Source organism: Fistularia commersonii, chromosome 9 (assembly GCF_037954325.1).
Source record: "Fistularia commersonii isolate RoL2024-O1a breed Wild chromosome 9, RoL_Fcom_v1.0, whole genome shotgun sequence".
In the NCBI taxonomy this organism is placed as follows: Eukaryota; Metazoa; Chordata; class Actinopteri; order Syngnathiformes; family Fistulariidae; genus Fistularia; species Fistularia commersonii.
Genome location: NC_141292.1, coordinates 15,719,366 through 15,745,675, shown reverse-complemented (window position 1 = coordinate 15,745,675; position 26,310 = coordinate 15,719,366). Strand labels below are relative to the sequence as shown.

At 36.7% G+C, this 26,310-nt stretch overlaps 1 protein-coding gene across 3 annotated transcripts; it reads right to left on the bottom strand.

The window, feature by feature from the left end:
• Positions 1-4,493: 4,493 nt before the first annotated feature.
• Positions 4,494-26,217, bottom strand: cnnm3 (cyclin and CBS domain divalent metal cation transport mediator 3). 3 transcript variants are annotated; one of them, XM_086152700.1, is made up of 12 exons: positions 25,470-26,213; positions 22,432-22,766; positions 17,042-17,218; positions 15,409-15,566; positions 15,074-15,217; positions 13,359-13,517; positions 13,081-13,250; positions 10,625-10,721; positions 10,410-10,540; positions 8,513-8,639; positions 6,596-6,659; positions 4,494-6,313 (listed from the first exon to the last, which is right to left on the bottom strand). In XM_086152700.1, the coding sequence occupies exons 1-11, from the start codon at positions 26,133-26,135 to the stop codon at positions 6,610-6,612; spliced, it is 2,214 nt and encodes a 737-aa protein (XP_086008826.1). In that variant the 5' UTR covers positions 26,136-26,213; the 3' UTR covers positions 4,494-6,313; positions 6,596-6,609. The 3 variants fall into 3 exon arrangements, with proteins under 3 accessions (XP_086008826.1, XP_086008827.1, XP_086008825.1); XM_086152699.1 differs by having other exon boundaries at positions 6,176-6,313; positions 6,596-6,746; positions 25,470-26,217; XM_086152701.1 differs by lacking the exon at positions 6,596-6,659 and having other exon boundaries at positions 5,140-6,313; positions 25,470-26,210.
• Between the last annotated feature and the right edge of the window lie 93 nt (positions 26,218-26,310).

The window sequence follows — 26,310 nt, the reverse complement described above, 5'->3', positions numbered from 1 at the left end:
GTATGTATTTATGTTGTTTTTGCATGTATGTATGTATGTGTGTGTTTGTTTGAATTACGTTGGTATGTATCTATGCGTGTGCTTGTGCGTGTTGAATGTAAATGTATGTGTGTGTGTTTTATGTATGTATGTTTATGTATGTACGGCTGTATATATGCGTGTAGAGAAAAATAGATATCGCAGATTGAACAACAGTCAATGACAACTTGAATTGTCTTTAAAAATGTTAGCGTTAGCCTCGTTTCTAGATTTCATTCAGAAAACTAAAAAAGATAAAAGGAATCATTTCAAGTGCCAATGTGATCATTGCAATTATTTTTTAAATTCAGGCGCTGAGCAGGAAATAGAACACATATTTCCTTTTCCATCCTACCTTAAACCTGAGTTTAGGGTAAAAACATCCCACAACCCCTGTGGACAGAACAGAACTAGCTAACTTAAACACAGCAGGATTTAGATGAACTGTCTGTTTTACAGTTTTACCATATAAAACTTTGTGGGAACCCTCTTTTCCCCTTATCTTCTCCCTTCAGCAAACCATCTGCAACCATCTCTTCCATGCATTCCTTTGTCTCCTACCAACTAACATCATGTCCTCCTTCAATCCATCCATAAATATACATACTTAGAATCCTTCTCACTGTCATTCACACACATGTATCCTGTCTTTTTGCAGCAAACCTTCACATCTCTGCTTGTTCCCTGGTCCCTCAAGTTGGACGTGACCAGAACACCTCACCGGGATCCGGGATCTGGTTCTTCAGGTCTCCAACCACAGCTGGTGACCTTGTATTGACCTTCTACACCTCCATCCCTCACTCGTGGACAAGCCCCCGAGGTACTTGAACTCCTCCACTTGGGGCAGGACTTGTATGATGAGGACATTTACCAAACAAAGGCATCAAGAGACGATGAAGGGCGATGAAATGACCATGAGAGAAGATGACATGTAAGCTTAGGATCCGCAAGAAACAAAGGCCTTGCAGAGGATCAGAAGATACACTTCGAACCACAGAAGAAGAAAGATCCATGGACCCATAGTGGCCGTGGCAGGTTAGACAGCAATGGAGATTTTTCTTACTTCACTGCAGTGACGTGCAGTCAGTAGAGGCATCATGGAAAGAAAAAAAAAGTAAAATGAAAAAAATTATTTGAAAGGTTCTATTTATTCAGTGATTTGTACTATAAAAAGTTATTTTCCTCCTAACTTCAAAATTTTTAGTCGTTATTTTTCAAAATCGCTGAAAAAAAAAATCATATTTAGTGTTTAAATATGAAGAAGAGACATGCGGTGACGCGGCAGTTAGCGGAAGCTATGGATTGAGCAGTGATTCTGCTAACTGTGCTAGCATGCTATGCACTGAGACTGTATTGCTGTCTCTGTGGATGTCACTATTAAAATTTTCAAACACTTCAAGCACTAATATATGAACTAAATTTCCATACTTTAGCCGATGTGTATAATTTTTTTCGTCCAGAAGTGTAAAGCGGCAGCGAAGACACACTAAGTGAGGCACGCAGTGACGCTGCCTCACGCTAGGGGGCGCCGCTAATCCAAGGGGGTCTTTTCACTACTCGGCTAAAGAATAATAGAATTTGCAACAGCAAGCTACAGTAAACAGTTAGCAAGTCAAGTGCAGCCATCCGGGTATTTTTTCCTCTTTCTTGACTTTATGTCCAAAATGGAGGATTAAAGAGCTAAACTGTAAGAATTTTATAAACTGGACTTTCAGTGGAAGCAGGAGATAATAAGTAAGGGAAGACCGACGCCGGCGCTAACGGATTAGCTTCAGACTAGGAGACGGAAGTCTTTTCAAACGGTGGTTCACTCCAAAAGGCTGCTGTGTGGATGTCAAGTAAGAAAACGCCTTTTCTGCTTTTCCTGCATTCTTTTCTCGACTTCTGACCATCAAACATGAGCGGTCGGCCGCTCGCATTCAAAGTCAAATCGCGTTAAAAACATTCAGGATGTCCAGGATAGATTTGGCTTTGAATGAACAGCAAAGACTCAACATCAGCATCCACAATGCTAAGCTAAAGGAAAACCGCTCAGCGCCGCATGGACTTCATTTATAAGTAAAGGTAAGAGATAATAACATTTTTTTTAATGTGCTTTTTTCTATGCTAGTTTGTATATGTAAAGAATGCTGATATGATATTTTAAAACAAAACACGTTAACTGCTGCCAATAATATGGTGAATAAGCTGCTCTGTAGGTTCATATGTTTGTAAATCTGACTGATGACGTCACTGCTTCACTGGATCTGCTGTCCAAAGAAGAACATCACCGGACCAGTGGATCATCCAAGAACTTCACTTTTGCCTTAAGTTGGAAAGTCCGATCACAAAAACCATGTTTTCGGCTGAAATCCTTATAAACCGCAATGGATTCGTTCTCCAGCCCCAAAAACAAGCTGCACTCTTTGGTAGATTCATGTATATTTCTGGCAAAAATACAGAAGTTGCAGGCATTTGCAACGGTTTACACTTCTAGTTGTTGAAATGAAATGAACAATATAATAATCCCACTCGAGTACAAATAACAGTAAACTTTAGAGCCACGTTAGTAAACATTAAACTGTGGGTAGCGTGATGTGAACTTGAAAATCAAAAATAACCTCGGTTATTGCTGAGGTTCTGTTGTTATTTTCTCTTTTTCCTAACTTTTCCTTCATTAAATCAACAAAAGTCTTCTAGCATACGAGACCCTGGCTAATGCTAACGCTAACGCTAACTCCAGCTGGCTGACTTTCATGTGTCCAAACCAGTGGTCGGCAACCTTTAACACCCAAAGAGACATTTGGTCCCGGTTTCCTCGGAAAAGAAAACACTGGGAGCAGCAATTACCGTATTTTCCGGACGATAAGCCGCAACTTTTTTCACGTGAACAACAAAGCGGCTAATATACGGACTTTGGGTGGGGGGACGCTAACGGGCTTCACGCCGCGAAAACGTTTATCCTCGTCACATCGGACCGATGAAATGATCGGGAAATTCTGAGTCTGTTCAACTCCGACACCGAAGAAGACGACTTTGACGGTTTTAGTGCGCAGGAGGAAGCTAAAGATAGCGATCGGCTAGCAGGCGCGGCTTATATTGAGGTGCGCTCAATAGTCCGGAAATTACGGTACTTTTTGACGTCTAAAATAAAGGCACCGCTGTATATATTGCTTTTTATTACCTTTACACTTTGTATAAACAAGTGTGTTGCTTCTGAAATTCACAAAGTATTACAGAGAAAATTTAATTTTATTTATCTAATGAAGTCATTTTGAGCTTTGGGCTTTCAGAGCGTGTAGCGGAGCCTTGACCTTAATTTTAAAAATAAATATCGGGAAAAAAATCACTGTGTCAGTAAACAATAAAAATAAATATTTACAAAATATCTTCATAAATATTTATTTTACCTGGTTTATGGGACTTCTGCTCCTGAACTTCTGCGCACAGCATCTGCAAATCAGGACTTTACCGGCTTCCGCGAGTGTGATGTTATTTTGAGCGGAGAAAAATAACAAATATGATTTTATTTAATATTTCAAGATCACAATAATCTTCCAACTTAGAACTAAAAGTTAAAAAAAGGAATTAACACAAATGAAATACACTTCAATTAAATATTTATCATTTATTTTCCCGAGCCGCTCGGAGCCGCAGTGTAAAGATGGAAGAGCCGCATGGGTTGCCGACCCCTGGGCTAAGCTAACAGGCTAAGCTAACTCTTCTATGACTGGAGACCTTTGCTTGGTTAACGCAGTCGTCCCTTCCGTCATGATCATACAGACGGTTGACGTAGCCGTGTCGTAGCGCTTAGCGAGATCTGGAGCAGCAACATCTGGATCTAAAGGCAGTTCTGGCCTTTAGATCCAGATGTAAACAACATGGATTAGCATGCAAAACTGCCGCTAGGCTAACACGCCACAATGGCAAAAAGCAATTCGATAATGTCATAATTGAACTGAATCAAAAACTAAAAATACATTCATGCTCGGTTTTTTGGGCTTCGGAGTCGGCAGGAAGTATGTCGAGTTTATCGCTAAACCGCGCACTCGGGAACACGGCGGGAGCTGGGATTTCATGTAATGTCTATTTTGAATGAATTAAATTTATAATTCCTAATTTTATTTGCCCCAGATGAACAGGCAGGATAAGCTCTAGGAATAAAAAATACATTTTCATGAAACGTTCATGTTTTTTTCTCTGACGAAAAAGAAAAAACACCAGTCTAGAACAGGATCATGTTTATTTCCTAAGAAAACTGAATTATTTGTAAGTGTTAAACACAATAACCCCCCCGACATTGTTACCCCCGGTAACAAAAAAACAAAAGGAAATGTAACTCAGGACAGGAAGTGATCGAGTCTGATCGTTAGAATCTCACGGGAACAGAGTTTGTACCTGAAAGATGACGTTTCCTATGAACTACCAATCAATAAACTAATAATCTCAGTACTAGTCGATCGATCGAAACGCGACTCCTAATCGGTTAAAGACGATCTTTTCTTTTTCTTTCTTTTTTTTTTAAAATAAAACATTCAGTCCTTTCTTTCAGGGAAAAAAAAAAAGTACAACAAACCCAGCTAGCCGGCGCTAACGCCGAGAGGGAGGAAGGATGGTTGCCGTGGAAACGCAGCAAGCTCTTACACAAACAACCCGCCTCGCTAGTTCATGGCAAACTTTAAGTCCGTACGGGCACAGAAATCCCGCAACCTGCCGTCATAACAACGTAATAAATGTGTAACGACCTTTTCATAACAAAAAAAAAAAACAAAGTTTCTAGAAGAACCTCCGTTAAAAGGCCGTTTCCAAATGTTGACATAGCGGGAAAGCGCTAACGTGCTAACAAGTTCATGTAAAATCAGCGCTAATGGAAGTTTTGTTTGGGTTAGCATACTGCTAGCATTATAACACACACATTCACACAGGAATGGTCATCAACGTTCCAGTTGAAATGGGGGAAACAGCGCCCCCTGCTGGACAACAGCATCAACTACATCAACAGTGCAGTAAAAGTACTTGGTTTGTCCTCCTTTCCTGGTAAAAGCAGTATTTTAGTATTTTATTTAGAACCAAAACTGTGTCTGTAAATATCAGATTTTTTTTTTTTTTTTTAATCCGGAACTAAATAAGTGCAGGAAGTGATTTTTTTTTAAATATTATGTTTGGATATCTATTATTAATTTAGATATCTACTATTAATTAAATTTACAGTCATGAGAACCAATGTTTTTTTTTTTTTATTTTCTTCTTAGGGGGGTGCGATTTTTTCAAAATAGTTAAAATTTGGAGGGAATAAATAAACAGAATTTTTGGCTACGTTGAAAATTAAAAATTTTTGGTTCGGAAATTCTAGGCGAATTAAAAACACTGCATTCAGGGTCCGACGTTAATATTCATTACTTTTTGGGTTTTGCTTTGTTTGGGGGGGGGGGGTGGACAGCTGTTGCCGTGGTAACAGACAGTTCAATACCTGATTGAACTGCGATCGACGTGTTTTCGGCCACAGGAATGATTTTTTTTTTGTCTTTAATAAAATAAAAGAGAAAAACCTCCCCATATATTCGGGTGCTGTGCAATAATATTGATACCGTAATACTGTAATTACATGTAATTACACAGTAATAAGATTAAGTCTTGTTTTGGCAAAGATAAAATAAAATAAAATAAAACCGTAGCATTGTTCATTTTAAATAGTAAAGGGAAAAAAAAAAAAAAAAAAAAAAGCGTGAATTGTTAAAAACTTCACTCGGCTTCGACCCGTCGCCCGGGAAACGGCGTCTTCGGACCGGCGGCGCCCGTTTTGGACGCAACTCCTGTGCAAAACTGCTTCTTCCAGAAGAAACCAGTGGGTGGGTGGGGTTTGCGAATCTCTAATGGACGGATGCGTCAGCGCGCACACACACACACACACACACACACACACATATATATATATAGCTTTGGCACCCAGACAGCCAAACTGACAACAAAAACAAGGAGAAAAGGCACAGCCAAATTAAAATTAAATGCATTTTTTTATAGATCTATAAACCTATGTACACACACACACACACACACACACACTCACGCACGCGCTCAGTCGCACACACCCCTCGAGTGTATAAAAACAACAGAATAGTAATAACTGCCATGACGATGAAGAGGAAGGGGCTCCAGTCGTGTCCGTTAAAACTACGTTCCAGCCATAGAGGATTTCTTCGGGATACCAGAGTCTGCTTTCGTAAGAAAAAAACAAAACAAAACAAAAAACACAAACAGGAAGTGTGTCAGCCGCGAGCTTCCTCTTCCGTGCTGCTTTCCTGGGCGCCGCCGACACCTTGCGAGCCCGGCCAATCAGAGCAGGGGAGGGAGGAAGCAGGAAAAACAAAGGAAAAATTAGGATTTATAGGAAATAAATCCTGGGAAAATATTTAATTTTATAGGGTGTGTTTCTACCGTCGATATTCAGAGGTGGGGGGGAATAAAAAAAAAAAATCGTTTTAAAATAGAAGAAAATTGTAAAAAAAATTGGATTAAAAAAAATTAAAAAAAAATCTGAATGTGGACGGTAAAATGAGTGTGTGTGTGTGTGTGTGTCTCGGCCGCTCGGTGTGTTTACCTCATGCAAAAATACTAACAGTAGTTCTCAATGGTATCAAAGAAGGAAAAGTTTACGGGAAATTCTGGACGAGCGGAGAAACGTGGCGGCGGGAAGGAAGAAGAAGAAGGAAAGAAGAAGAAGAAGAAGAAAAGACACGGATTTAGTTCAGCTGGAAGATAAAGAGGAGAAAACAAGTCAGAGGTCACATGACCACAAGGTGACGGACAGGAAATGAATAAAATTTAAAAAAAAAAAGGTTATTATTGATCAATTTTGATGAAATGCATCATTTGCTTTTGCCGTATTAATAAAAAAGTTAAAAAAATTTTTTCATTAAAGAGAAGATAATTTTGTATAAAATTGTAGTTTTACCTATTTTTATCACATTTTAAAAACTAAAAGATTTCGCTTGACAAAAAAATAGTTCAATTTTACAATTAATGCACTACTTTTGATGTATTCATTCATTAAGTTTTTAAAGCTTTTTTAGCTAAATGCTAATCATAATTGCTTATGTCATTTAAACATATCTTTCGTATATAACTTAACCATAAGTTTTAAAAAATGTTTACTAAAATTGTTGCTAATTGCTAATCACATTAACGCTAGTTTTATGAAAACAGCTGTTTTATTTATCTATAATATCTAAAGTCAATTAAAAGTAGAGAACGAGTCAATCTGATTTTTATTTATTAATCTTAACTATATAAAGATTCACCAACATGTTTTGCTAATTATTGATAACAAGAAATTGCTTATTAATCAAAGCTTATTTTTTATCCCAGAGATGATAAAAGTTATTCATTGCAAAAACTGCTATTTTCCTTTGATAATTGCCATTTCAAACAAAATGCAAATTTTATACACTTTTAAAAATTATCAATATAAAATGTGGATCATTTTTTGTTTATTGCTAATCACGACATTACCGATTATTGTTCATTAATGAATCACAACAAATGGGTTGAATTAAATAAACTGCTGATTACTTTTTACATGATTCATTTATTGATATTAATAAAATAACATTTTCATTCATTTAGGAATCATAAGTTTTGAAAAACTATATTTTACTAATTGCTGATAATGATATACGCGAAATATATTCAATGATGTTATTTTGTTTAGTGATGATCAGTATAAAAAACTGAAATAAAACAATTATTTTTTGATCATTGCTATTGATTTACAATTTTTATTCTTTTATATTTGTATAATTGTATTTAAATATAAATGAATACATTTTTTGTTCAGTGAATAATAATAATAATGCCACCTAGTGATGATTAGTTTAAACGAAAAAAGTAAAAAAAAAATAAAATTAAAAAAATTAAAAAAGAATTGTAGCCATTTTTTTCTAATTGCTAAAAATGCTTCACAAATGTATTATTTATTTTTATTTGTACAATTACAATTTTATATGAAAACAATTTTTATCACTTCGCGCACCACTAACTGGTCCTTCCTGATTTTATAGAAAACTATTTTTAATCAATTTATGAATCATAACTTAAAAAGAAAATGATCATTTTTTGATAATTGAATACTATTTGTGTTTAGCATTATTAGCAGTTTTTTTTTATTTGGTGATGAAAAAAAATCCAAAGAATTAAAAAGAACTCGCTATTTCGTAAAAAAAAAAAAAAAAAAAACATAATAATTTGTATAATTAGAATTTCATAGGAAGGCAATTTTTGCTCATACGAATTTATTTTTGCAAAATATTTTTGCTTAAAATGGTAAACGCAATTCATATTTGAACATGATTTTTAATAATTCGTTGATCACTGGTTTTTAAAAAAAAAAGGAGCTTTTTATTTAAAAAAATGAACCCCAATCATTTCCACTTTCCAACATGCAACTTCCCTGCTTCTTCTGCACGCGCTAACAAACCGCGGCTAACAGCGGCGAGTACGAGGGAGGAGGAGGCGCTACCTTGCGTGGTGTTCCTGTTGTTCAGCAGTTTGGTCTGACTGTTGGGCAGGATCTTGATCTCAGGAGGATCTGGACTCTGGGCCGAGCGTGAAGCCATCAGGGCGTTCAGGTACTGCAGGCGCGTCACCTGCAGCGGGCAGAAATATTCAATACAGGTTCAACTGGAAATTAAAAAAAAAAAAAAAAAAAAAATTCATTAAATATATAATTTTTTGAATCACAAATGTGAAAACCTAAGGACTTAAAAAAAAACAAAAAGCAGACAAAAAAAAATTCAAAAATGTTCTATTTAAAAAATAGAATTTTTGAATCACAAATGTGAAAATCTGAGGACTTCAAAAAACAAAAAACAAACAAAACAAAATTCATTAAAAAATGATGATTTAAAAAAATAAAAATCAAAAATGTTCTACTTAAAAAATAAAATTTTTGAATCACAAATGTGAAAACCTGGAACTTAAAAAAACAAAAAACAAACGAAAAAAAATCATTAAAAATGATGATTTAAAAAAAATCAAAAATGTTCTATTTAAAAAATGGAATTTTTGAATCACAAATGTAAAAACCTGAGGGGTTGAAAAAACAAAAACAAACTAAAAAAAAACGTAAAAAAATTATTTAAAAAAAAAACAAAAATTTTCTATTTAAACAATAGAATTTTTGAATCACAAATGTGAAAACCTGAGGACTTAAAAAAAAACAAAAAACAAACAAAAAAAATTCATTAAAAAAACGATGATTTAAAAAAAAAAAGTTCTTTCTAAAAAAGTGAATTTTTGAATCACAAATGTGAAAATCTGAGGGGTTAAAAAAAAAAAATGAAGCAGAGAAAATTGGTAGTGCATGTGATAGCATATTAACATATTACATGTTGTAGCATCAAGATACAATTCATGACTCAACTGCGACCCATAAATAGAAATATAAAATCACTTCTTGGTGGTTTCAAAGTCGTTTTATTCAAATTAGGCGTCCAGAAGCAAATGCCAATCATCTATAAATATATAAATCGATTGTGCAATCATAAAACATAATGATTTTCCATTATTTTGAATTCACAAATTAGCTAGCCCCAGCTTTTATCCTATATTTTTTTTTCCATGTAGGACTTACAAATAAAAATGTGGTTTCGGCAAAATTAGGAAATAACATTTTTCGGAAAAAAGTCATGAATTTTACAGCTAAATTAACGAATATTATTTACACCTGGTTCATTATTTACACAGGAACAGAACCAGTTCTTTCATTCATAAAACCATTTTTAAAATCAGTTAATAATGAAAAATTCTAATTTTATCCAAACTACACTGATATTTATTTACGGATCCTGCATTAGACAAAAAAAAAAGAATAAAACCTGCTGCTAATGTTTAATAATAATGAGAGATGAGAACAACTTTATTTATCCTGAAGGAAAGAGTTTCAAACAAAAACATAACAATAATAGATAATAGTAGGTAAAATAAATAAAAGAAAAAAGTAATGAAAATCAATACAATTTATTCACATTTTTTTTTGTCATTTATCTGGTCAGTTTAAAACCTCAAATAATTAACAAAAAAGAAATTATAACGATAATAGATAATAGTAGGTAAAATAAATAAAATAGTAATTAAAATCAATACAATTTATTGACACTTTTTTTTTTGGTAATTTTTCTGGTAAGTTTAAAACCTCAAATAATTAACAAAAAAACATTTATAACAATAATAGATAATAGTAGGTAAAATAAAATAGTAATGAAAATCAATACAATTTATTCACACTTTTTTTTTTTTGTAATTTATCTGGTCAGTTTAAAACCTCAAATAATTAACAAAAAAAAAAAAAATAATAATTTTGCATACGAATGTCGGCTATTCTTTGTTTTGCTGGTGGAGTTGCTTTCCAGACTCACCCGGATGAGCTGCAGGTCGGTCAGCGCTCGGACGGTGTAGTCGGGACAGTAGCTGGACGGGCTGGCGGCGTCTCCGGCCTCGAACGGGTCCCTGGGGGACTGAAGCTGGGTGGAGACCGGAGACTGGTGCACTGGAACACACACACACACACACACACACTTACACACACATTATGCTGTTTGTTAAAGCCCCGGCCTGCAGTTCCACCTCCCACCTGAAGAGGGCAGCGTCAGCGCAGAGACGCCGTAGTAGGTGAAGGCGCCGTTCTCAAACTTCAGACCCTCTTTGCCGATTTCCACCTCCACGCGGCCCTGCGGACAACACACACACACACACACACACACACACACACACACACACACACACACACACACACACACACACACACACACACACACACACACACACACACACACACACACACACACACACACACACACACACACACACACACACCGTAAGAATCATTTTCTGCTTGCCTTAAGAGTGTTTCCGTGGCAACAGAGTGAAAAGAGAGACCGAAATTGGCGGCTATCTTTTTTAAAAAGGAAGAAAAAAAGAAAAACATGGATAGACAGATACGCTGTTGATGAATTAATCGATTGATAGATTGATAGATGGATAGATAGATAGATAAGCTATCGATAGATAGATAGATAGATAGATAGATAGATAGATAGACTATCGATTGATTAATCAATTGATAGATAGATAGATAGATAGATAGATAGATAGATAGATAGATAGATACGCTATTGATCGATTAATCAATTGATAGATGGATAGATACGCTATCAATAGATAGATAGATATGCTATCGATCGATTAATCGATCAATAGATAGATGGATAGATAGATAGATAGATAGATACACTATCGATCGATTAATCAATTGATAGATGGATAGATAGATAGATAGATAGATAGATAGATAGATAGACTATCGATCGATAGATAGATGGACGGATGGATAAATTCAACTCTTATGATTTGCAAAAAAATAATACATCAATAAAAAGAAATACTTGAGAAATTGCGAGACAATGAAAAGTTTACAAATAAAAAGGAAATAAATCGGCAAAACAGGGTTGAGAATTGATAAAATAACAAAAAAAATCAGCAATAATAAAATTGCTAGAACATAAAGGAAAAGCAAACACCTAAATTGTCTCGAGAAACATCAAAACCAGTGGGGACGTTTTCTAAAAACGGCAAAAACAAGCACATTTGTCAGAACATAAATAGATTTTAAAAATTCAGCGATAAAACTGCAAATAATCGGCAAGAAAAACAAATGAAATCAAGAGATTTGTTGTTTGTTGGCTCCAGTTTCCCCTCAAGCTTGAGGAAGCATCGGCGGTAAACGATGGATGGAGCGACGAGAAATTACAAAAACATTCCCAGCGAATTCCACCCAAGATGTAAATAAGGAAGATATTATTAACAAGCACGTCTTCTTTTAGATTTTGACAATATTAGCGAGCTTGTTTCAGATGCTAAGCTGCATCTCTATGCTGACGACACAGTTATTTACTCCTGTTCTCTTTGGCTGGTAGATGTCAAGCGGACCATTACAATAATAGCATATTCAACAATAAATAACCAAAATATCATGTCTTTCCTCTGTTTTGGTGTAAAGAAGTACAAGAACATCAGGAAAATCTTGGAATTTAATGACCAATCCTTTTACAAAACATTTCATAAAACACCTCATATTTCCTTAAACAAAAGTGCAATTTACTTTTATCATTCGCATGTTTGCATTGCAATCATGTGATCATGAGATCCCACTGATCATACAAAGGCACAAAACTTAATTGGTATTGAAAAATATAGTAATGCACTTTAAGATTAAATGAGATTTATAAAGAAAAGGATTTTTAAACCATTTACACATGTGTATATAAAATCTAAATTGAATCCCTGCCTACACCTTACAAACTAAAAAGAGTGCTATTAAATGTGTAAGGAAGAAATATTCACCTGTAAATGTGTAAACTTCATCCATGAAACATGCAAACACATACAATACATACTGAAAATGCGTGGAGTTGCATGAACAGTAGAATTCCATCATACTAGTTAGTAGTGAAGCTGGTGACTAACATTAAATTGCACATTTTCACTAGCAATTAACTAGCTGGCTTTTACCGCTGCTTCACTGATTTCTCATCTGTGGGTGAAAGTGGACGCTGTTTCCTCAGACCTGCCTGTGATTGGTTGATCTTATCTCTTCTCAGTTTCCTTGCAAACCATCATATTTATGATGAGTCTCGTCGTGGCACCGAATATTATATTCCTTAAATACCGAAACTTGTTGCAAACACGCCGAACACGAAGTTTTCCCGTGCGTCTCCGTAAATAAATAGGACGTAGTCCATTTTTCTTTGAAAATTCTACACTCTAACTACTTTTCTCTATTTTGAATCTGAAGTTCTCCAGGCTGACACCTTAACCTGTTTCTCTGACGTGAAATTGAACTATTTCCATCTTATTTTTCATATTTTGCTTGACTTTCAGCTGGTCATTTTTGATCAGTGTGTATTTGTCGCAGCCCATCTCGGCCAGGACTCCTTAAGGAGGAGGTCCTAAATCTCCGGACGACTACAAACGGTGAAGTAAAAGGTTACGTCAGCGCCCCCTGTAGGCCAGAAGAGGAACTGCACCCACCTGCAGCAGCAGGATGAAGTAGTCCACCGGGTGGTTGCGGGTGTAGAGGTAGTGCCCGGGGCTCAGACGGTTGCCGGGGTCAAAGTGCACTTCCTGGTTGACGCTCGGGTGACGGAGAAGGTGGAACAGGACCTTCTCGGAGACCCGGCCGGGGCTGAAGTGCTCCACTTCTGCCGAGGGAGGGCGGGAAGGTCAAAGGTCAGAGAGAGAACGGATACAATAGCTGCTTCCAGATAGAAGTATCGCCCGAACACACACACACACACACACACACACACCTCTGGACAGGAAGCGGTGTGTCGCCAGCAGCAGCTGCGGGGACGTTCGGATCTTGGCGTCGCCCTCGGGAGGCTTGAAGAGCGAGAAGTCCTCGCTGGAGCTGCGAGGCTCCAGAGGGATCTCCAGCGGCGGCAGAGGACGCTTCACCTTCCTGTCCACTAGGGGGCGCCAGAGGGGAAAAAGAGACGGAAGCAAATGATGGATAAATAATAATGTCGGATAATAAATAAATGAATAAAAACACACGACTATGTGGAAAAATGTCTTGATACGAATCATTTTTGAGAATAACATTTGATTATGTCACTAAAACGACGTTCTGTTCATTAGGATGTTGGAATTTTAGCCTTAAAAGGACATTCTGAAACATCAATATATCTATATTATATATATATATATAGCTATTAAAATGCCCCTTGAACTTTGCACGTTCATTTTCCTGTTAAATATCTTATAATGTTGATCAAATCGTTCATAATCATATATAAATGAACAGGATTTCCTTGAAAGCGTGGTAAAATAAGGAATAGGGACTTTTTGCCTCGAGCTGTTCTCGGCCCGAAGGAAGTTAAAAAAAAACAAATGAAATCGTAATTTTTAGAAAAAGACACGCAAACAAGATACACAACAAAAAAAATGGTCTGAAAGGAAAAACAAATACATGGGAATAATGTAAAGAATGCATTTGAAAATTAACTAGAAATTTTGTGCAAATAACAAAATGTAAAATTAGTCATTATTGATTTGACTTCTGAAATAATTAAAACAAAAAAAATGACATCAAATTTCCCTGGTCATATTTGCTGCCTGAAAGAAAGTAAAATAAAAAATGGACCATATTTTAGTGCAAATGAGATAAATAGAAACACCGGCTCCGTGCAGAATTTTAATTCTTTTTCCTGGCGCCTGAGGGTTCGAGCACCGAGCTCCTCTTATAAGAAGAACGTATCGACTTTAAATCTTCGTTTCGGAGAACGCTTAGCGTTGGCGCTATCCTGTACCAAATTTGCGGCACTTGGTTTTTTTTCGCTTCAACACGCAACGTATCGTTCAGCACATCTCCAATTTATATTAAATACTTTTTATTGGCAATGTATGCTTCTTTTATTTTTATATTTTTTTTTTTAATTATTTTTAGGTTTTGTATTCCCATGGAAACACGTTGAAAGTGGCTAGACATTACATGGAATTATTTTCAATTTTTCTTAAAACTCTCGGCCGAATTCACTTTTTCTTGAAGGGTGAAATGAACTAAAGGGGCTCATCAGTTAGCAGTAGCTTAGCCCCTAGCTAAGCTACTGCTGCGGACTATCCCACGTCTTCCTATGCTGTCCGCACCTCATCAATCCACGATCGTAATAATCTTCAGATGTCCTTCGTTGTTATTTTTCTTTTGAATATCAAAGCTATTATTGTCTCGTGTCAGCTATCAGGATGTAACTGCTAGCGCTACTGCTCTAATTAGCGAAAGATCATTTGTGCCAGTCACTCCCAACACGCTTGCGTTGTTATCCGTCTGATTTTAGCCCGAGTAAGCCGCGATACGGCCGACGTTCCTGGTTTTGAGACTCGGTGCCGCATAAACGGATAAAATCTGACCCAATACAAAAGAAAACTCTGCTTTTCTTCGCGTTAATACACAGCAATGAGCCGCCGCTCCTCTTTGTGTTCCCCTTTTAGCATCGCTAGCACCGGCGTTGCCGCGGCGACCTACAATATCCGTCGGACTCGTCCAGGATCTCGGACTTGATGATCTCCTCGATGACGTCCTCCAGCGTGACGAGCCCGAGCACCTCGTAGAACGGGTCGCCCTCGCCCTCGTTGTTCACCTTCTGCACGATGGCCATGTGAGAGTTGCCTGACGGGGAGGTCAAAGGTCACCGGGGCGCAGAGGCGGGGCAACGCGTCTTTAAAAACACTGATACATCACCGGTGAACTCCGAAACGGCGGAGCAGAACGGGGAATCGTTAACCGCCGGCTCTGGGACGGAACGGGGTTTGTGAAAAGGTGGGTTTGGCGCCCCCTAGAGGCCGGCGGGGGAAGCGCACCCTTCTTGAACTCCTCCAACATGGCGTCCAGCTTGGTGTCGTTGAAGACGAAGTGCAGCGGGTGGTTGTAGAACTTGGTGATGGTGGACATCGGGGTGCAGTCGTCTGGATCCACCAGGGCCAGGTCCTTCACGTACAGGATCTCCACGATGTTGGACCTGCACACACACACACACACACACACACACACACACACACACACACACACACACAGGCAGGGAGATGAAACACACAAGAAGACAAACACCATCATAACAAGGCAAAAACAGAAAAACACTGAGACTCAAGTGCGTTTGTACATTAACACACACACACACACTTAGCAACCACACGCACACACACCAAAACAGGTAGACACACACAAACGCATGTACACACACACACACACATCACAAAAAAAAATGCACACACACACCAAAAAAGGCAGATACACACACACATGTGCATTGACCCACCCACACACACATACATCAAAAAAGGTAGACACACACACACACACACACTTAGCAACCACACTCTCACACACCAAAAAAGGTAGACACACACAAACGCATGTGCGCGCACACACACACACACACACACACACACACACACACACACACACACACACACACACGCGCGCGCGCACACACACGCACACACTTAGCAACCACACGCACACACATCAAAAAAGGTAGACACACACACACACACTTAGCAACCACACGCACACACATCAAAAAAGGTAAACACACACAAACGCATGCACGCACAAACACGCACAAACACCCACGGAGACAAAACAATACAGAGGCTAATATACACACACACAAAGATGGACAAAGACACACACACGACAGAAACTGACACACACAAACATTCACACACACAAAGAGGAACAAAGACACACACACACAAGACAGAGACTCTCTCTCCCACACACACACACACACACACACACACACACACACACACACACACACACACACACACACACACACACACACACTCCTATAAGCTCTGGTTGTTTTCAGTGATTAAAACAATTACAACCAGCAGAAATCCGATGCTCTGCGGTAACCATGGCAACGCCAAGAAATCATCCAGGAAATGACATGAAAAACATAAAATCAATAAAAACAAAACAATATTTAGGCCTAAATGTAATTTTTAGGAGAAAAAAATAATTAAAATTAAAGTAGCAAGAAATTTAACATTGAATAAAAAAAATTGCTTATATATATTTATTGTAAATAATATATATAAAATAAGGAAAATCACCCCCAAAACAACACAAGAATGTAAAATCTAATATAATAACTTGGGAGCTGGCCTTAAAGAGCAAAAACAAATTTATAAATTTGTATCCATGAAATGAGGTAGTGTGCAAAAAAAAATAAAAAATAAAAATAAAAATAAAAAAATAAAAATTAAATGAAAGAAATTGAAAAATAAACAAATAAAACTAAAATAAAAAATTAAATGAAAGAAATTGAAAAATAAATAAATAAAATTAAAATAAAAAATTAAATAAAATAAATTGAAAAACAAATAAATAAATAAATAAATGAATAAAAAATTAAATTAAAAATTAAATGAAAAAAAAAAAAAAAAAAAAAACACAGGAATGGATGGAATTGAATTTCCTCCCCACCGCTCGTCCTCGTAGATGGGCACGCGGGTGTAGCCGCTCTGCATGATGTCCGACATGGTGGAGAAGTCCAGCAGGACGCTGCTCGGCAACATGAAGCAGTCCTTCAGCGGCGTCAGGATGTCCTCCACCGTCTTGCTGCGCAGCGTCCCGCGGCGGAACTCCTCCTTCACAAACTCACTGCGTGCACACACACATATTAAAGTTAACTTTTAATCCAAATAAATGACAAAAAATAACTCCTTAAATCAACAAAATGGCAAGAAACCAAGCAGAAGAGCTTGAAAAATAGGAGCATAAGAAATTAGATCTGCCTTGACCGACTAAGCCACGCCCCCAGCGTAGTATAGTTTATAGTTTATTTCTATTTCTAATTCTGCCTTTTTCTTTTTATTATTTATTACTGTTATATTTTCTGTAACTCTGGCACAACAATTTCCTTCGGGATTAATAAAGTTGTTCTTATCTTATCTTATCTTATCTTATCTTATCTTATCTTAGCAGCGAGAACGTCAAGGCAATTGAGGCGATTTGAATATAAAATAAAAACAATGAATGAAATCCAAATTTTGAGTTGAAAAATTCAGAATCACAAAAAAAAAAAAAAAATGTAAAAATTAGAACACGAGGTCACCGTTACTTTAGCCGGTTAGCTTATCCATTAAATCCAACAGGGGGGAATGATTTTCTAGGCATGGCGTCCAAAAACAAAACCAACATCAACCGTACGGGTCGTTGGCGCAAGGCAATTGAGGTGATTTGAAAATAAAATAAATCCAAATTTTGAGTTGAAAAATTCAGAATCACAATTCTAAAGTTTGAATTAAAAAAAAATAAAATGTAAAAATTAGAACACGAGGTCAACGTTACTTTAGCCGGTTAGCTTATCCATTAAATCCAACTGGGGGACAATGATTTTGTCGTTGACGCAAGGCAATTGAGGCGATTTGAAAATAAAATAAAAACAAAGAATGAAATCCCAATTTTGAGTTGAAAAATTCAAAATCACAATTCTAAAGTTTGAATTAAAAAAAAAATATATATAAAAATTAGAACACGAGGTCACCGTTACTTTAGCCGGTTAGCTTATCCATTAAATCCAACTGGGGGACAATGATTTTGTCGCAAGGCAATTGAGGCAATTTGAAAATAAAATAAAAACAAAGAATGAAATCCAAATTTTGAGTTGAAAAATTCAAAATCACAATTCTAAAATTCGAATAAAAAAAAAAAAAAATGTAAAAATTAGAACACGAGGTCACCGTTACTTTAGCCGGTTAGCTTATCCATTAAATCCAACTGGGGGACAATGATTTTGTCGCAAGGCAATTGAGGCAATTTGAAAATAAAATAAAAACAAAGAATGAAATCCAAATTTTGAGTTGAAAAATTCAAAATCACAATTCTAAAATTCGAATAAAAAAAAAAAAAAAATGTAAAAATTAGAACACGAGGTCACCGTTACTTTAGCCGGTTAGCTTATCCATTAAATCCAACTGGGGGACAATGATTTTGTCGTTGACGCAAGGCAATTGAGGCGATTTGAAAATAAAATAAAAACAAAGAATGAAATCCCAATTTTGAGTTGAAAAATTCAAAATCACAATTCTAAAGTTTGAATTAAAAAAAAAATATATATAAAAATTAGAACACGAGGTCACCGTTACTTTAGCCGGTTAGCTTATCCATTAAATCCAACTGGGGGACAATGATTTTGTCGCAAGGCAATTGAGGCAATTTGAAAATAAAATAAAAACAAAGAATGAAATCCAAATTTTGAGTTGAAAAATTCAAAATCACAATTCTAAAATTCGAATAAAAAAAAAAAAAAATGTAAAAATTAGAACACGAGGTCACCGTTACTTTAGCCGGTTAGCTTATCCATTAAATCCAACTGGGGGACAATGATTTTGTCGCAAGGCAATTGAGGCAATTTGAAAATAAAATAAAAACAAAGAATGAAATCCAAATTTTGAGTTGAAAAATTCAAAATCACAATTCTAAAATTCGAATAAAAAAAAAAAAAAATGTAAAAATTAGAACACGAGGTCACCGTTACTTTAGCCGGTTAGCTTATCCATTAAATCCAACTGGGGGACAATGATTTTGTCGTTGACGCAAGGCAATTGAGGCGATTTGAAAATAAAATAAAAACAAAGAATGAAATCCCAATTTTGAGTTGAAAAATTCAAAATCACAATTCTAAAGTTTGAATTAAAAAAAAAATATATATAAAAATTAGAACACGAGGTCACCGTTACTTTAGCCGGTTAGCTTATCCATTAAATCCAACTGGGGGACAATGATTTTGTCGCAAGGCAATTGAGGCAATTTGAAAATAAAATAAAAACAAAGAATGAAATCCAAATTTTGAGTTGAAAAATTCAAAATCACAATTCTAAAATTCGAATAAAAAAAAAAAAAAATGTAAAAATTAGAACACGAGGTCACCGTTACTTTAGCCGGTTAGCTTATCCATTAAATCCAACTGGGGGACAATGATTTTGTCGCAAGGCAATTGAGGCAATTTGAAAATAAAATAAAAACAAAGAATGAAATCCAAATTTTGAGTTGAAAAATTCAAAATCACAATTCTAAAATTCGAATAAAAAAAAAAAAAAAATGTAAAAATTAGAACACGAGGTCACCGTTACTTTAGCCGGTTAGCTTATCCATTAAATCCAACTGGGGGACAATGATTTTGTCGCAAGGCAATTGAGGCAATTTGAAAATAAAATAAAAACAAAGAATGAAATCCAAATTTTGAGTTGAAAAATTCAAAATCACAATTCTAAAATTCGAATAAAAAAAAAAAAAATGTAAAAATTAGAACACGAGGTCACCGTTACTTTAGCCGGTTAGCTTATCCATTAAATCCAACTGGGGGACAATGATTTTGTCGCAAGGCAATTGAGGCAATTTGAAAATAAAATAAAAACAAAGAATGAAATCCAAATTTTGAGTTGAAAAATTCAAAATCACAATTCTAAAATTCGAATAAAAAAAAAAAAAAATGTAAAAATTAGAACACGAGGTCACCGTTACTTTAGCCGGTTAGCTTATCCATTAAATCCAACTGGGGGACAATGATTTTGTCGCAAGGCAATTGAGGCAATTTGAAAATAAAATAAAAACAAAGAATGAAATCCAAATTTTGAGTTGAAAAATTCAAAATCACAATTCTAAAATTCGAATAAAAAAAAAAAAAAATGTAAAAATTAGAACACGAGGTCACCGTTACTTTAGCCGGTTAGCTTATCCATTAAATCCAACTGGGGGGAATGATTTTCTAGGCATGGCGTCCAAAAACAAAACAAACATCACCCGTACGGGTCGTTGACGCAAGGCAATTGAGGTGATTTGAAAATAAAATAAATCCAAATTTTGAGTTGAAAAATTCAGAATCACAATTCTAAAGTTTGAATTAAAAAAAAATTGAAATGTAAAAATTAGAACACGAGGTCAACGTTACTTTAGCCGGTTAGCTTATCCATTAAATCCAACTGGGGGACAATGATTTTGTCATTGATGCAAGGCAATTGAGGTGATTTGAAAATAAAATAAATCCAAATTTTGAGTTGAAAAATTCAGAATCACAATTCTAAAGTTTGAATTAAAAAAAAAAAAAATGTAAAAATTAGAACACGAGGTCACCGTTACTTTAGCCGGTTAGCTTATCCATTAAATCCAACTGGGGGACAATGATTTTGTCGTTGACGCAAGGCAATTGAGGCGATTTGAAAATAAAATAAATCCAAATTTTGAGTTGAAAAATTCAAAATCACAATTCTAAAATTCGAATTAAAAAAAAAGAATGTAAAAATTAGAACACGAGGTCACCATTACTTTAGCCGGTTAGCTTATCCATTAAATCCAACTGGGGGACAATGATTTTGTCATTGACGCAAGGCAATTGAGGCGATTTGAAAATAAAATAAAAACAAAGAATGAAATCCCAATTTTGAGTTGAAAAATTCAAAATCACGATTCTAATATTTGAATTAAAAAAAAAAATGTAGAAATTAGAACACAAGGTCACCGTTACTTTAGCCGGTTAGCTTATCCATTAAATCCAACTGGGGGACAATGATTTTGTCGTTGACGCAAGGCAATTGAGGCGATTTGAAAATAAAATAAATCCAAATTTTGAGTTGAAAAATTCAAAATCACAATTCTAAAATTCGAATTAAAAGAAAAAAAAATGTAAAAATTAGAACACGAGGTCACCGTTACTTTCACCGGTTAGCTTATCCATTAATTCCAACTGGGGGACAATGATTTTGTCATTGACGCAAGGCAATTGAGGCGATTTGAAAATAAAATAAAAACAAAGAATGAAATCCAAATTTTGAGTTGAAAAATTCAAAATCACAATTCTAAAATTCGAATTAAAAAAAAAAAAAGTAAAAATTAGAACACGAGGAAACATCCAGAACACGAGGTCACCGTTACTTTAGCCGGTTAGCTTATCCATTAAATCCAACTGGGGGACAATGATTTTGTCGTTGACGCAAGGCAATTGAGGCGATTTGAAAATAAAATAAAAACAAAGAATGAAATCCCAATTTTGAGTTGAAAAATTCAAAATCACAATTCTAAAATTCGAATTAAAAAAAAAAAAAAAGTAAAAATTAGAACACGAGGAAACATCCAGAACACGAGGTCACCGTTACTTTAGCCGGTTAGCTTATCCATTAAACCCAACTGGGGGGAAATGATTTTCCAGGCACGGCGTCCAAAAACAAAACCAACATCAACCGTACGGGTCGTTGGCGCAAGGCAATTGAGGTGATTTGAAAATAAAATAAATCCAAATTTTGAGTTGAAAAATTCAGAATCATAATTCTAAAGTTTGAATTAAAAAAAAATAAAATGTAAAAATTAGAACACGAGGTCAACGTTACTTTAGCCGGTTAGCTTATCCATTAAATCCAACTGGGGGACAATGATTTTGTCGTTGACGCAAGGCAATTGAGGCGATTTGAAAATAAAATAAATCCAAATTTTGAGTTGAAAAATTCAAAATCACAATTCTAAAATTCGAATTAAAAAAAAAAAATGTAAAAATTAGAACACGAGGTCACCGTTACTTTCACCGGTTAGCTTATCCATTAATTCCAACTAGGGGACAATGATTTTGTCATTGACGCAAGGCAATTGAGGCGATTTGAAAATAAAATAAAAACAAAGAATGAAATCCAAATTTTGAGTTGAAAAATTCAAAATCACGATTCTAAAATTCGAATTAAAAACAAAAAAAGTAAAAATGAGAACACGAGGAAACATCCAGAACACGAGGTCACCGTTACGTTAGCCGGTTAGCTTATCCATTAAACCCAACTGGGGGGAAATGATTTTCCAGGCACGGCGTCCAAAAACCAAACAAACATCACCTGTACGGGTCGTTGACGCTGGTCCGGATCATCTCCATGGCCCGCTCGCGGATGCAGCAGGTGCTGATGTCCCGGCGGAGCGCCAGGTCCAGGACCAGGCCCAGGGGGCAGGACAGCGGGCAGGTCAGCACCATGCACGCCTGGGCCGGCCAGGTGAGGCCCGGCGCCAGCTGGAAGCCGTAACCCGAGCAGAGGATGTGCGGCGCCAGCTCGGCCAGCAGGAAGACCAGGAAGCCGCTGGCGAAGACGGCCGAGGCCACCGAGCCCAAGGCCCGGTAGAGCAGGACGCCCAGCGCCGCCTGGACCACCGCGCCCAGGAACAGCAGCGAGCACGTCTGGAAGGACGGCGTTTATTCAAAATGTGGAAATATCGACGCAAAACTACAGTTCCCGTCGACCCGGATGAGCGGGAAGGAGCGAAAATGTTGTGAAATAACAACAAGATAAGCTGAGAAACAAACCCACAGTATAGCAGATAAGTTCAAAATTCAGTCTGAAGAGGAATAAATCGATAAATTAATACAAGTATTGAATGTATTTATGTTTAAGATGAGAACAAATGTATTTATCCCGAAGGAAATTGTTGTTTAATAAGTTGTTGTTTAATGATAAGCAATAACTTGAATTTACTTCAGGAACCAGAAACAGTCCACAATAGGAGATAAAAGTGGAACAAACCACTGGAAAATCACTATCTTTGATTTATTTTAGCCCAAAGGCAGTTTTTTATGCCAGTTTTACGGGAAAAATGAGCCCCATCGCTTTGAAATGTTTCGCTGAAAACAAACAAGAGAATCATTTTATTTTGCTTTTCGTTGAAATTGATTTTGTGTGTGTGTGAGATAAGAGAGAATATGATAATCTCGTTTTTCAAAAATAAATATATTTATCTAAATACTTCAATAACAGTGGAATAAATTACTGGAAAATCCCTTTAATATTTTTTGTAATTTCAGAGGGAAAAATTAGCACTAAAGCGATTCCTTAGTTTATTTCACTTTGTATCTAAATATTCAGAATCCCAAAATAAGATTTGGGGATTGTTTAAATATAGTTACAAAAAAAAAAAATTCAGCTTAAAAAGAGAAAACAAAATATATATATTTGTTTTTTTAAAGCTCCAGATAAGAAACTGATTCTCTATCAGTTCATTCCAACTTTTCTCTAAATATTTCAGACAAATACATAAATATTTTAGAATCTCTGAGCTCAATTTCTTGCCAAAATCACACACACTGATTTTGGACACTTTAAAGAAAGTAAAAAAAAAAAATACAATTTTCTCCAGTGCTTTGTTCCACTTTTTATCTTAAAATGTCGGCATCCTAAATATTTGGATTAAGAGTGGAATAAACTAGAGTAGAATCATCTTTTGAGATCATTTTTCAACTGAAAAGTGATTCTTTCCCCCCTAAAATAAATAGAATGACAAAATCTAAATACTGAGATAAAAGTGGAATTTTAAAGGCATAAACTGCCTTCTTTTTCCCAAACATGTTAGCTGATAAGTGATGTTTTGTCTAGGTTTAGAGAGAAAAATAAGAATCCACTATTTATCTGATTTTGGAATAGACAACTGGAATCATTTTTAAGAGCAATTTTAGCTAAAAAGTGATTTTGTTTTGTGGGTTTAGAGAGAAAAATGAGAATCCACTATTTATCTGATTTTGGAATTCTAAATTTTCAGATAAAACGTGGAATAGACAACTGGAATCGTTAACAAGAAACATTTTTAGCTTTTTTTTTTTGGTGGGTTTAGGGAAAAAATGAGAATCCACTATTTATCTAATTTTGGAATTCTTAATATTCATATAAAGAATAGAATAAATTGACTTTTTTTCCCAAAAGTGTCAGCTGAAATAGCATCTTTTTTGGTGGGTTAAGGGAAAAAATGAGAATCCACTATTTATCTAATTTTGGAATTCTTAATATTCATATAAAGAATAGAATAAATTGACTTTTTTTCCCAAAAGTGTCAGCTGTAATAGCATCTTTTTTGGTGGGTTAAGGGAAAAAATGAGAATCCACTATTTATCTAATTTTGGAATTCTTAATATTCAGACAAAAAGTGGAATAGACAACTGGAATCATTTTTAAGAAATATCTTGAGCTATAAAGTGATGTGTTTGTAGGTTTATAGAGAAAAATGAGAATCCAATATTTATTGAATTTTGGAATACTTCATTTTCAGATAAAAAGTGGAACAGACAACGGGAATCATTTTTAAGAAATATCTTTAGCTGAAAATATTTTTTTTTGTGGGTTTAGAGAGAAAAATGAGAATCAGAATGAGATCCAGAAAAATGAGAATCCACTATTTCTCTAATTTTGGAACTCTTAATATTCATATAAAGAATTGAATAAATTGACTTTTTTCTCCCAAATGTGTTAGCTGAAATATCATCTTTTTGTCTGGGTTTAGAGAGAAAAATAAGAATCCAATATTTATTGAATTTTGGAATACTACATTTTCAGATAAAAAGTGGAATAGAAAGCGGGAATCATTTTTAAGAAACATTTTTAGCTACAAAGTGATCTTTTTTTTGTGGGTTTAGAGAAAACAAATGAGAATCCACTAGTTATCTAATTTTGGAATACTACATTGTCTGATAAAAAATAGAATAGACAACTGGAATCATCTCTTAAGAACAGTTTCAGCTAGAAAGTGATTTTTTGTGGGTTTAGAGAGAAAAATGAGAACCACAATGAGATCCAGAAAAATGAGAATCCACTATTTATCTAATTTTCGAATTCTAAGTTTTCCAACAAAAACTGGAATCATTTTTAAGAAATATCTTGAGCTGAAAAGTGATTTTTTTTTGTGGGTTTAGAGAGAAAAATGAGAATCCACTACTTATCTAATTTTGGAATTTTATCAACATATATTCCATTTTAAATATTCAGATAAAAGTGGATGAAATTACTGGAGAACAAGTCATTTTGGGAGAGTATGGGGGCCCCAGGAGCTCCGGGCAGGTCCCCGGGGCGAGCGGAGCTTCTCCCCCCGGCCAGAGGTCACTCGTCCCGGCGTGTCTTACCAGGAAGTTCCCCCTCCTCCGGACGGGCTCCAGCCGCTTGGCGGCCCGCTTCTCCTCCTCGGAGCCGCAGCTGTGCAGCACGTAGAGCTCCACCGGGTCGAGCCCCAGCAGGCTCAGGCCGACCGTCCTCAGGCCGCCGCAGGCCGCCAGCAGCGCCGCCACCAGCACCGCCGACCCCCACGGAGGGACGCGGTCCGCCGGCGGCCGCGTCTCGGCGTCCACCCGGAGCCTATCGAGCCCCGCCGAAGCCCACCTCCCCCCGCTGTGGACGCACAGATGGTGGAGGCCGGCGCCGCCCCCGGAGCGGACCTCCACCTCCAGCCGCCCGGAGGTCTCCTCGTCCCGCTGGAAGCCTCCGGTCACCCGGAAGGCGGACTCCCTCCGGCCGGACTCCCGCTCGCAGGGGTCCGCCGCCTCGCCGCCGGCCGCCGCGGCGAACGCCGCCCACGGCCAGCTCGCGTTCAGGTTGGTCCCGAAGACGCGGAGCGTGAACGTCGCCCCCCGCGGCGCCGTGACGGTCCGGTTCTTCATACACACCGGACCGGCCGGTTCTTCCAGGCGAAGCCCCAAAACCAGCGGGGCTTCCCGGCTAGAGGCGCCGAACCCGATCCCGGAGAACAACAATATCATCGACAGGGAGCGGAGACCCGTCGAGCTGGCCACCATATTGGAATTGGTCGGCCGGGCTCCCGGAGGGGATCACGTGATCGGGGAAACGGCGGAGGCCACGCCCATATGGGCCGTGAGGCGTTCAGGAACGTCGGAAATGTGGAACACCGACAAAAAGAAAGAGACTCCCCGGAAAAATGGAAATACACTAAATGGACAAACGTACACAAAA